We start from the raw sequence: 13,248 nt of genomic DNA, 5'->3' as shown, positions 1-13,248 counted from the left end.
TCAACAGTGAATTCTTCCTTAAATCCTGCTGTGGACAAATTAGAAACAGCTTCATTATGCTTTATCTGTGGTGGACGGGACAGGAAGTGACACGCCGAACGCTCGCTGACACAGACACACACACACACACACACGCGCTGATTAGAGATGATCTAATCGCTCTAATTAAAGTCATCACATCATCAGCATCATCATGACAACAGCTTACAACAAAAACGAGCGGTTTATGATGAAGGGATGATTACGGTTGCCCACAATCTGATGCTTATTAATCTAAATCGAGTTCAAGACGAGGTATTAAATAATAATAAATTAATAAATTTATTAATAAATTAATAAAAAGATAATAAAATTATTTAAAAAAATATTGAACAAAAACATGCATAAAATTATTTAGTATTGTAATTATTTTCTTTGCAGTTCAAAAAACACATTTCTTTATAAACTAATTAATTAACAAAATATCAAAATTAGTTAAAAAATAATTAAAATAGGCTATGCATACAAATTATTTTCTCAATTTAAACACTTTGCAGTACAAATAACATATTGTAAGGAACAATTAATGAAAAGATAATAAAATTATTTTTTTAAAAAAATGAACAAAAACATGCATAAATTAGCATTGTAATTATTTTCTCAATTTAAACACTTTGCAGTGCAAATAACATATTATTGTAAGGAACAATTAATGAAAAGATGTTATAATTAGTTTAAAAAATAATTAGCAAAAATATGCATAAAAATTATTTAGTAATGTAATTATTTTCTTTGCCGTTCAAATAACACAATTATTTATAAAATAATTAAGTAAGTAATTATTCAAATTAGTTGTGCATACATTTTTGTATGGAAAAGTTAATTAACAAATAATGAAAATTATTTAAAAAGATTAATTAAAAAATGCATAACAATTTATGGTGGTTATTATCATTATGTCTCCAATGTTGTCGATAGAATTGAACTTGTATTAAACATGGATGTATTGAATATGCTTCATATGAAACAACTGGATGTCACATGACCTGATGATCTGCTGCATTACTGAAACATAAGGAGATGCACAGATCATGTGACCATGTGTGCAGGACAGCAGGTGTGCAGGACCGTGCCGCTCTGAGAAGCACATGCTCATCTGTCATGGTTTCATCACGAAGCGTCAATCCCAGCCGCCCTCTTTCATTTAATCAGCCAGAGATGAGCATCAGCACATGGGCGTCACGCATCCTGAGTATTAAATTAACCCAGTTACGTCCGCCGGGGGGGGAGATGAGCGTTTAACTCTTCTCTAATGAAGACTGAATGAAGCGCAGGAGGTCAGACACTGAAGTTACTGAGTTTACTATCCAGCGTCATTCATCAAACATCGAGGTCATGGAGTCGTTTCCCAGGGAGTCGATGCATGAACAGGTTTACCTCGAACGCAATGCATTCAATGCAGCTCTTGGTTTAACACTTTACACAGAAATACATTCCAGACGACAACTTTATCTGGAAACTGACTTTCATTACACTCTTAAAAATAAAGGTTCTTTGTTAAATAATAAAAGTGCAGCAGTTCTCAAACAGGATGACTTAAAATCAGACCGTGAAAATAAGCGAAAGAAATTAAATAAAAAATCAAGATATTATTATTCTAAACTGTTTGTTTCCTTTGAAGGACCAAGTTTTGGAAAACCTGGATTTGTGAGGAAGCCTAATTTTAAAGTTGTGATGGCTAGACCTGAAAAAAAAAAGTAATTTAATAAAGTATTTAAAACGCCCTGAGCATTTTTATAATGAATATACATTTTACAAGTTATGTCTGGCTCTAAAATATCAAAGTAGAAATTCTGAATAAAAAATAATAAACTTCTGGAATCGAGAAATGTAATGTTGATTTTTACTAACTAAAATAACTTTTTTTATTTTATTTACTTACTTTAAATTTACAAACTGTAAGAGTTCTCAAAAATTAAAATACGTTTTGAAAAGAAAACTACCTATAGGGTTCAGAGATCAAAAAGGAGTGAAAAATGACCGAGGACCACGTGATGTAATTTTAATAGCTGGATCAATGATGATTTTAAGGTTGTTGATACTTTTATTGATGTCTTGCACTCATCCAGACTTCATGGCATCGTAAACATCTGGATTTGTGTCCCACAGAAGACAGAGAGTCAATGAGTGTGACGTTTGTGAGTGAAAGGTTACTTTTCAAACACTTATTTTTGATAAGAGAAAAGTTTAATCACTGCATCTTCAAACACAGAATGATATACGAGTTCAACTTTGCCAGATAAACCCTCAAAATGGCCAATCACATCAAGACCAACATCAACAGCTTCCTTTACCAACTGTCTTTGATCAAAAGCGGTTGCGAGAGGTTTCATCTGGGCCGCCAAAATCTCATCATGTTTTTCTTGCCATCATGTGAAGCCAAAGAAGAGCCGTCTCAACATCTCAATCTCGGTCTCAGTCTCAAAACCCAGAACACACAGAGACAGCCAACGCTAAAAACATCAAATCCTCCAGCTTTGTAGTTTTAAAGGGGTCATCGGACACCCATTTAACACAAGTTGGGATGATTCTTTAGGGTCTTCATGTAAAGTTTGTAACATACTTTGGTTAAAATTCCTCAATGTTTGTGTAAAACAACACCTTTTACCTCCTCAAAAACAGCTCTGTTCACCGCGACCTATATCGGTGCATGTCCCTTTAAATGATAATGAGCCCCTCCCCAATGGGGCGTGTCGACACAAGACACTAAAGTGATGCCTTGGCGGACAGTGTACAAATGGCTGAGGGCGGAAACATGCTAATGTGGGAAATATGCTAATACAGGAAATATGCTAATATGGGAAATATGCTAATACGGGAAATATGCTAATACAGGAAATATGCTAATATGGGAAATATGCTAATATGGGAAATATGCTAATATGGGAAATATGCTAATACAGGACAGTCCGTCAGTGGTCGTGGGCGGAGCATGAGCAATATGACATAGGAGTGACTGGATTTTTATCATTGTATGGTGGTTGTGTCCACACACTGCAAAGACACATTTATATGCAAAACGCCATATAAAAGTGAATTTTGCATCCGATGACCCCTTTAATTAATTCATGACCTGGCATTCTTCAGCTTTAGGATAAAGAGCAGAACCGTCTTACCTGAGTGACTTTTTCTGTGACGTTGTGTGTGCGGTCGATGAGTTTGCAGGGAGCGATGATGTCCATTTCTCCCGGCGGGAGGGAGATGAGCGGGTCCGGTTTAAAGTCCACGAAGTTGAGCGTGATCTGGGGGATTTTACTGATAGCGCGGTAACGCATGAGATCTGAGTCCGAGGTAGAGTTCAGGATGCTGGACTTGTTGTTCACGGCGCCTGAGGAAAGAAACAGGGTTTTGAAAGGAAATACTTTTGACATTTTACAGTATTTTATTAGCAAATCACACTGTATCTGCACTACCGTTTGGGATTGGAACGATATTAAGGTTTTTGCAATTGTAATTGCAAGTCTCTTCTGTTTGCTAATGCTAATGCTAGAGTAATGATGCTGAAAATTCATCTTTGATCACAGGAATAAATGAAACTTTAGTATAAAAGTGTCATTTATTCCTGTGATCAAAGCTGAATTTTCAGCATCATTACTCCAGTATTCAGTGTCACATGATCCTTCACAAATCAGTATAATATGATGATTTAATGCTCAAGAAACATTTGTGATTATTATCAACGTTGAAAACTGTGATACATTTAATTTTTCAGGATTCTCTCATGAATAGAAAGTTTAATAGAACAGAATTTATTTGAAATAGAATCTTTTGTAACATGTTAAAGTCCCCCTGTGGAGAAAATACAGCTTTTAATGTTGTTTATATGTCTGTGTGGTGTTTTTAATGTGCTTTAAGACAAAGCATGTGTAAGTTCATAAGTCGACAGCATTGCTGAGTATTTCCTCCTTAAAACTGCAGTGAACCAAAGACAGTCTCAAACACACGCTTTGGTGTTTCTGACGTCACAAACTACCTTGTAACCAATCAGATCAACGTGTGATCGTCAACCAGTGGATCTCTGAGCTGAGTGAGTGAGTGGAGGCGGGGCTCATTTGCATATTCATAGAACAGCGCATACTAAATGAGGCGAGGGTTTCGAGTTACATTCAAGATATTTTAAGGCATAACAAATTTTATTTTGAGGAAAAAACGTTTAAATATGTAATTTTGGTGAGTTTTAAGGTATAAAATGATTGACTACAAGGGGACTTTAAATGTCACTTTTAATTTCGTGCATTTCCAGTTTTCTCACCCGTGCTGCTGCATATGGGTCGGGTTCGGTGTTTCCGCTCCCATTCCGGCCGCATGGCCTCGATATCGTCCACTGAAGACGCGCGACGCATGCTGTGAAAGCTCTCGCGCGAGCGGCTGTTGCTCAGGCTGCAGTTGGACACCGTGGCGTCCAGGTCGAGCCGGTGCGGTCGAGGCGAGGACTGACCCAGAGGCAGCGTGATGGGGTGCGGGGGGGCCGGAGGAGGAGACGAGGGGTCACTGCCCAACAGGTTACGAGAGGACGGTGGGGTCACGAGGCCGGTGGAGCGGGTGGAGCCGGTGGCCACACAGGGACGCTTGTGTTCTGGCAGCGAGAGGAGTTCTCCCAGCGCCAGGGATTCGGGGCTCTGTCGACCGGAGCTGCTGGAGAAACCCGTTCCTCGGCCCGTCTCGGGATCCTCCCGCAGAGAAGATTTACTGTTGTTCCGGGAGTTCAGGAGGGGGAGGCGTAAACGGATGCCTCGAGCTCGATCTGCGACACACAAACACACACGTCAAGACAATTTAGGTTTTTTTGCATCTTTTATGAACATTTTCCACTCAGGCAGGTTTTCATTAGGGAAGGGCACTCATAAAAATCGAACATTCATTTATTTAAATGATGTTTAATGAGAAAGACAATATTTTTTAAGTTTAAGGTAGACAAACACACAGGGAAAACGTCAAGACATTAGACTCAAGTCGAGACTTTTTATGACCATTTACCACACATGCAGGTTTTAATATGGTTTTTATTATGTAAATTATCTCTTTTACATAACATTTTTGCATGTGAAATATGTTACAAAAACCAAGCTGAAGACTATTTACTAATATGAACTATACATTTGTTACAGGATTTATTAATCTTTGATAATGTTGGTTAATAAAAATCCAGCTGTTCATTGTTTGTTCATGTTAGTTCACAGTGCATTAACTAATGTTAACAAATACAACCTTTGATTTTAAAAACGTTTTAGTAAATGCTGAAATTAATATGAACTAAGATTAATAAATGCTGTAGAAGTGTTGTTCATTCTTAGTCCATGTTAACTAAGGTAGTTAATGATAACTAATGAACCTTATTGTAAAGAGTTCCCGTAATATGTAAATGAGGGCGGTCATATGTTAATGAGCTGAATTTGCATGACCTTTCCATTACAGTCACTCGTGATAATGGATTTTAAAATGAAAGAAAGAAAATACAGTATATATATTTCTGATTGGGCCCTTTGCAGCTTAGTTTGTATAAATGGTCCTTTTTCTCATGATCTGTGCTAATTAAGGTAATGATTTAAAGGGATGTTCACAGATGAAGTGTTTAATGAAAGAGAGCGCATGACGTACTGGAGTGGCGCCACAGCAGAGGCAGCTTGTGATTGAGATCCTGGGGGTCGTGCAGTTTATCGTCCGGCATGACCTCAAAATTCAGAATAAACATGATCACCACGCCATCTTCATTCTTTACAGGAACCACATCCACCAAACACAGGAAACACACACCTGTGACACAGAGAGAGAGAGAGAGAGAGAGAGACATTCACTTACATGCATCCTTATAAATAACTTCATGAACAAATTCATGAACAAAGTATTTGGTCTCCATCAATATTGTAATTTAATGACCACACATGAAGAAATTTGCGTATAAGTTATTATGCATCTTTTCTAAATTGCAAATACAAACATTTTATTAGAAATAAATGTATATGATTAACTTGATCAATTAAATGCAGGTAAAAAGGCACCCAATTTTTAACCATAACATGCACATTTATATTGTTGGCAGTGGCGACTTCAGCAAAAATATTATAATAATTATCGCCTGATCTGGTGGAACTAAAGCATACTATTGAATCATGGGAATCCTAGTTAAGTGAACAACTATAATCTGCCAGCAAAATTAAGCCTGATTACGAACACCGTGTGTTGGTGTGTGTGCGGCTACATGACGAAAACACATTCTGAAAAAGTAGAGATGCACACGTCGCTTAGTAGTGATGCACTGATATGAACATTTTGGCTGATACCGATAATTCATACCGATAACTATAACATTAAAAATGAACATACGTCTATCGGCTGATACCGATATGGTGGCTGATATATATTGTGCATCCCTAATGCATAGATATTATAGTAAAGCAAAACATTCACATCACATGATATTGAAGTCAGGCAAAATAACAACATTTTTTAACATTTCTGGACAATCATAAAGATCCCAGTACATCCACTATAACTGACCAGTAAAGTCACACAACATCAGATAAACACACAAATCCTGACTCTGACCTTTCAGAAGCATCAGATTTACACCATCTGTGAGTTAATCTCACACACACTGATGTGTGAATCTCACACTCTTACCTGGATCTGAGAACAGAATCAAACAGGACCCAGAGAGAAGCAACAGACTGAGTGACGGACAGCAGATTCTCGACAATGAACAGAGGAACACACACACGGACACACACACACGGAGACAGAGACGCTCTGTAATCCCAGCTGTGTTCGGACCAGAGAAACCACACACGGATTACAGGTCCACTAATGCCATCTGTGTGTGTGTGTGTGTGTGTGTGTGTGTGTGTGTGTGTGTGTGTGTGTGTGTGTGTGGAAAAAGAGCACAAACATCTTCCTCTTATCGTATAGAGTTCATAGTGAGGGACGAATGCAGAAACACGTTTTAAACATCCGATTTAAAGGTAACATACATAAACACAATGCAGATTTGACTAGAAATCAAACAAAAGTGTACAATAACAATCTATGACAATGAGGAAAATCAATATGAATTCATAACTGACACATTCATCGATATTCTCAAGTATCACGTCTCCCTGTTCTCTGAAATGACTGACCTCATCAGAACATCTTATTCATTAACCACCGCCACTTTTCACCGTCTAATCACTGATCAAGATCTTTTATTCCCTCAGAGGTTTTGTTCCACTTGGAAATGTGTTGTATTTAAATGGAGAAGAGTTTAAAAAAGCATTCCTGCTGCGTCTGAATCGTGGTCTGGTAGACTGATCTGAATATGCAGATATTAAGTTATAGCAGGGAACAAACTCCAACGGCTATTGTGACTGTATGAACTAATACATACATAACAATACCTACTAAAAGCCCTATTGACGGGAAACCTTGTCCTGAAAACACATAATCCCGACGGCAGCATCTAAACACACAGATGAACACGCTGAACACACACATGTGCAGATTAAGAGTCAGGACGAGGGATTTGACTGCAATTCATTATGCTTCTGTCCACTTTACAGGACTAATACACTCTAAGATTCAGATGCTACACACACACACACACACACACTCTCACACACACACACACACACACACACACACACACACACACACTCTCACACACACACACACACACACACACACACACACACACACACACACACACACACACACACACACTCACTCTCACACACACACACACACACACACACACATACTGGTACGGGTGGTTTATAAGGACTTTTTCCCCTAAAAAGATCCATCCTGGTTTATGGGGACCCACCTTTCCCTTTGTCATAGAGATTAATAAGAAATATCAAACTGCTCCTTATGGCATGGGGTAAAAAGCTGACTGCTCAGAATTTAATTCTAATAAAACAGTCTGGTAATATGAAGACCTGACAAACTGAAGCACTGTAAGGACAGGGCAGGAGTGGGCGTTTCCTGATTTAATTATGATTTATGAGGACTACCCTGGTTTATCTGGACATCACTCACACATACACACACACACACACCTAACCCTTAATTATGAGGACTAACCTGGTATAACCTGGACTAACTTTACCCATGAGAGTGCCACATCACTTACGTTTGTTTCAATACCAGCATATAGAAAAACAAAACAGGAAATTCTCAGCAATTGTTCAACCTGGCTTAAACTTTAAGAGAGATTTCAGAAAACTAACCTGAGTTTGTAATGTGAGATTTAGCAGGTGTGAAGTGAGTGAAGAGCAAAGAGAGAAGAGGGAAAGTGAAATACGGAAATATTTTAGCTTTAAAAATTAAGAAATTAAAAAACCAAAAGGAGAGTTTACTATTTAACCATCACTGACAAATGCATTCACCCACAAGTATTTTTCATAATTGAACCTTGAATGTCAGTCTTAATTTATTCATTAGATTTGAAGAAGTTTTGTCTAAAGATAGTTTTGAATAAAGCTAAATATTTCCAGTTGATTGGGTTTGGGTTTTGTTATTGTGAAAAGAGAAGATTGTTCAAGACTTATTACTTAAGACTTATTAGTATCTAAATGAACATTACTGACCATTTGGGTTTAACTGGGCATCAGTAACCATATGAATCATGCATACACACACACAACCCTAACTAACCCTTGATTATGAGGACATTTTGGGTTTAACTGGACCTCTCACACACACACTCTCAAACACACACAACCCTAACTAACCCTTGATTATGAGGACATTTTGGGTTTAAAGGGTCATGAAACCCTAAACCAAATTTTATGAGATTTGAACAGAGGTATGTGTGTTGAACACTATTGAAGACAATGTTAGCATCTGTTAGATTTAATAGTAGGGGGAAAATGGTTAAATTTTAGTTTTTTTACGCTATTTTCGTCTTCCGGGTTTAAAATCTTCATCGTGTCCACGTATCGGTGTCTCATAATTATTCATGTACTGAGTTTTCTTATCCAATGAGAAGACACTGCTCTTAATTATTCATGACACGGAACTTTCCAAAGACAGACATGTCAAACTGTGATATCGCGTAGTAGATGAGAGAGGCAATAATGGGACACGCGTTTGTTTTCGTGGACCAAAAGTTCGAGTGCATCTTTCCCCGCGATGCTGCCCGGGCTAGACTCCGGCCATCAACCACGGACACATCTAAACTATGTGTGTGTGCAACCATTCAACTGGAGAAAGGTGGACTTCGACCTTGTACACCAATGCAGGTTTCGGTCTTGCGAGTGATGCGGTTCCGAGGACTTTTCCTATCGCTTCAGAGGTGTGTGTGTGTGTGTCTAAAATGTAACCCTGACCGTTTTACTTGCCTTTTGTTAAATAATCACTCGTTATTAAAATTTTGATATTTCGATAATACCTCAATTGTATGGAAAGTATGCTTAGTTTGTGCAAATTTCTATGACACTGTCCATCTTTATTATGTGGGTTTAGGGGGCGCGTAGATCTGTATGGAACGTTTTTTTTTTTTTAAGCGGAAAATCAATTATTTCAAATATACGCATTTATAGTGTGTAAACAAATATATATTTTATAAAGGCATAATTATACATATGCATGTACATTTATATGTTTTAAATAGAATTATGATTACTGTAGTAGGTTATTATGTATATATTAGACTTTAACTTGGCCAGCTATAAAAAATCTAGCATTTCCTCACGTTTTACCATTGATTTTTAGTGACAGTCGATATGCATTGGCCACTTTGGGCTTTGACCACACCCACTCCCCTCCCTTCTTCTCACAGCCACCACGCCCAATTAAGTTGCATTTTTCAAAAAGATTGTGAGCTAGACTTGAGCTGAAAGAGGGGGGTTTCATGACCCTTTAACTGGACCTCTCACACACACACTCTCAAACACACACAACCCTAACTAACCCTTGATTATGAGGACATTTTGGGTTTAACTGGACCTCTCACACACACACTCTCAAACACACACAAACACCTGACTAACCCTTGATTATGAGGACATTTTGGGTTTAACTGGACCTCTCACACACACACACTCTCAAACACACACAACCCTAACTAACCCTTGATTATGAGGACATTTTGGGTTTAACTGGACCTCTCACACACACACTCTCAAACACACACAAACACCTGACTAACCCTTGATTATGAGGACATTTTGGGTTTAACTGGACCTCTCACACACACACACTCTCAAACACACACAAACACCTGACTAACCCTTGATTATGAGGACATTTTTGGTTTAACTGGACCTCTCAAACACACACAACCCTAACTAACCCTTGATTATGAGGACATTTTGGGTTTAACTGGACCTCTCACACACACACTCTCAAACACACACAAACACCTGACTAACCCTTGATTATGAGGACATTTTTGGTTTAACTGGACCTCTCACACACACACACAACCCTAACTAACCCTTGATTATGAGGACATTTTGGGTTTAACTGGACCTCTCAAACACACACACAACCCTAACTAACCCTTGATTATGAGGACATTTTGGGTTTAACTGGACCTCTCACACACACACTCTCAAACACACACAAACACCTGACTAACCCTTGATTATGAGGACATTTTGGGTTTAACTGGACCTCTCAAACACACACTCTCAAACACACACAAACACCTGACTAACCCTTGATTATGAGGACATTTTGGGTTTAACTGGACCTCTCAAACACACACAAACACCTGACTAACCCTTGATTATGAGGACATTTTGGATTTAACTGGACCTCTCACACACACACACTCTCAAACACACACAAACACCTGACTAACCCTTGATTATGAGGACATTTTGGGTTTAACTGGACCTCTCAAACACACACAACCCTTACTAACCCTTGATTATGAGGACATTTTGGGTTTAACTGGACCTCTCAAACACACACAACCCTAACTAACCCTTGATTATGAGGACATTTTGGGTTTAACTGGACCTCTCACACACACACTCTCAAACACACACAAACACCTGACTAACCCTTGATTATGAGGACATTTTGGGTTTAACTGGACCTCACTCACACACACTCTCAAACACACACAAACACCTGACTAACCCTTGATTATGAGGACATTTTGGGTTTAACTGGACCTCTCACACACACACACAACCCTAACTAACCCTTGATTATGAGGACAAACTGGGTTTAAATGGACATCACTATTAACTCCACACATAGCAGGAGTACCTGTATTAGAGTTAACCATACTAAACCAAATCAACTATTCTACATTAAAGAGTGAATTCACAAATGATTGTGCATCTTTTTGCTGCCACTAAACCTGTAAAAGTAATACGCACACCTAAGGAAATAGTGCTACAATGTGCTGTTGCTATAGAGCTGGTAAGTCCCGCCCCTTCCGCAAAACCCCGCTGGACCTCAAAGTTGAAAAACCGTCAATGCAAGTGAATGGGAGAAAATAATTATTTTCTGGTCCCGTTTGAATTGTGCCATGAATGTGAACATATGTTGTCTGTGAATTTTTTATATAACTTTTCGTGTAAAGAATGATACAATTTAGCGGGTAGAAGTTTGATACGGTTAGACTTTGTGTGAGAGCACTTTGTGGACTACAACTCTCGACGCGTTTGAAACGTCAACACCACTAGCACACGGACTAGCTCACGGATCCCGCTAAACATGGCTGTGTCTTTGGTGCACTTCACCGCCTTCTTTCAGGGAGAGGACAAAATCGTTGAAGTTGGCGAAAACCACGGGTAAGTCAACTTTATGGGGTGACGTCACATAGTCGACATGTAGTCTTTCTCGTTATGTCTTTTCCACAACTGCTAGCTGAAGAATCATACCATATACTGTCAAACTCGTAACATGAAAAGTTATATAAAAAATTCACAGACAACATATGTTCACATTCATGGCACAATTCAAACGGGACCAGAAAATAATTATTTTCTCCCATTCACTTGCATTGACGGTTTTTCAACTTTGAGGTCCAGCGGGGTTTTACGGAAGGGGCGGGACTTACCAGCTCTATATCAACCAACATATACACATGTGGTGCAAAATGAACCTGGTTGGAGAAAATTCAGTGAACAAAGATCAGCAAGTTTTACACTTCATAGAAGACTAGTTAAAGGGCAATTAGATGAAGAAATGCAACTAGACAGCCAATAAAAACTAACAAAATTAAACTGAAAGGGCAATTTTTATTTTGCAAATGGTAAAAAAAAGGCTCAACAACTGAGATCTAATAAGGCCATTATTAGAGATGCACCGATTGATCGGCTTGGGACCGGAATTGGCCGATTTTCACGTGATCGGTCATGACCGGCGTTTGGCCGGTCAGTCTGACATTTGCCGATTTTATACCGGTCAAACACACTCGGGCGCCACATGATTAACATCGCGCAACATCAGCATCACACGTGCACACGGAACACACATGTAGAAAACCTTGTGAATTACGTCAGTTTCACACCGCAAGCGTGAGAGGCGCGTATTTTTTTCGGCGTGCATGTTAATAAATGAGTGCATCACACCGGCAGCAGGAGCAGAGCGTGAGCGTCAAGCAGGAGCGTCGAGTGAGCAGCAGTGAAGCGGTTTCGGCGCAGAGTCTATTTTTGCTGCGCTGCTCACACTCAATTAAAGTGAAAGCACACTTTTTTTGATGGGCAAAATAAATGATTTCACACAAAAAGTGCCCAAAATGCACAGAATTTGCATGTCTAGTGTGTTTTAACAAGAACTGGAGTAGGCTATGTCAGAAAAGAAAATGAAGAAGACTCAAAAATATATATAGAAAATTCACCCATTTAAACTTGTTTTTATTATTCAGTTTGGGTAGAAGTATATGGTGTTTTATAAAAAAAATAAAATAAAATAAAAAATCGGTATCGGCAGGTCAAACTCGGAAAAATCGGAATCGGCCAAGAAAATTGTAATCGGTGCATCTCTAACCATTATGGGACTAAAGTGCATGAGGGAGTGTGCCTCAAAATGACCTCAACAACACACTGAAAATAAAACCAAATTAAATTGCCTTCCAGTAAATGCATGTTTTTGTACATTTCTTTCAAAACAGTGTTTTAATAAAAGTAAATAAAAGGATGTCTTGAACACTCTTCTGGCCCAACAACACTTTTGAGAACAAAACCCACAGACATTAAAGGTTGTATCAGCGATTTCACGCCCAAAAAAGGCCCAAACATAAATGATCACATTCATCTAATCTTTCAT

General features: G+C 38.5%; 1 protein-coding gene across 2 annotated transcripts in view; it reads right to left on the bottom strand.

Annotated features, from left to right (window-relative positions):
* Window positions 1-13,248, bottom strand: part of kcnh2b (potassium voltage-gated channel, subfamily H (eag-related), member 2b) — a 221,447-nt gene that overhangs the window by 79,393 nt on the left and 128,806 nt on the right. For both annotated transcript variants that reach the window (XM_079862475.1, XM_079862476.1), the window contains exons 3-5: window positions 5,638-5,793; window positions 4,292-4,783; window positions 3,156-3,367 (exon numbers count right to left, since the gene is read on the bottom strand). In XM_079862475.1, the coding sequence (XP_079718601.1) occupies window positions 3,156-3,367; window positions 4,292-4,783; window positions 5,638-5,793 (860 nt within the window). The remainder of the gene's footprint in view (window positions 1-3,155; window positions 3,368-4,291; window positions 4,784-5,637; window positions 5,794-13,248) is intronic.

Source organism: Squalius cephalus (genome assembly GCF_949319135.1).
Source record: "Squalius cephalus genome assembly, chromosome: 25".
Lineage (NCBI taxonomy): Eukaryota > Metazoa > Chordata > Actinopteri > Cypriniformes > Leuciscidae > Squalius > Squalius cephalus.
The sequence above is the reverse complement of the archived record's forward strand: the minus strand, read 5'-3'. Positions and strand labels throughout refer to the sequence as shown.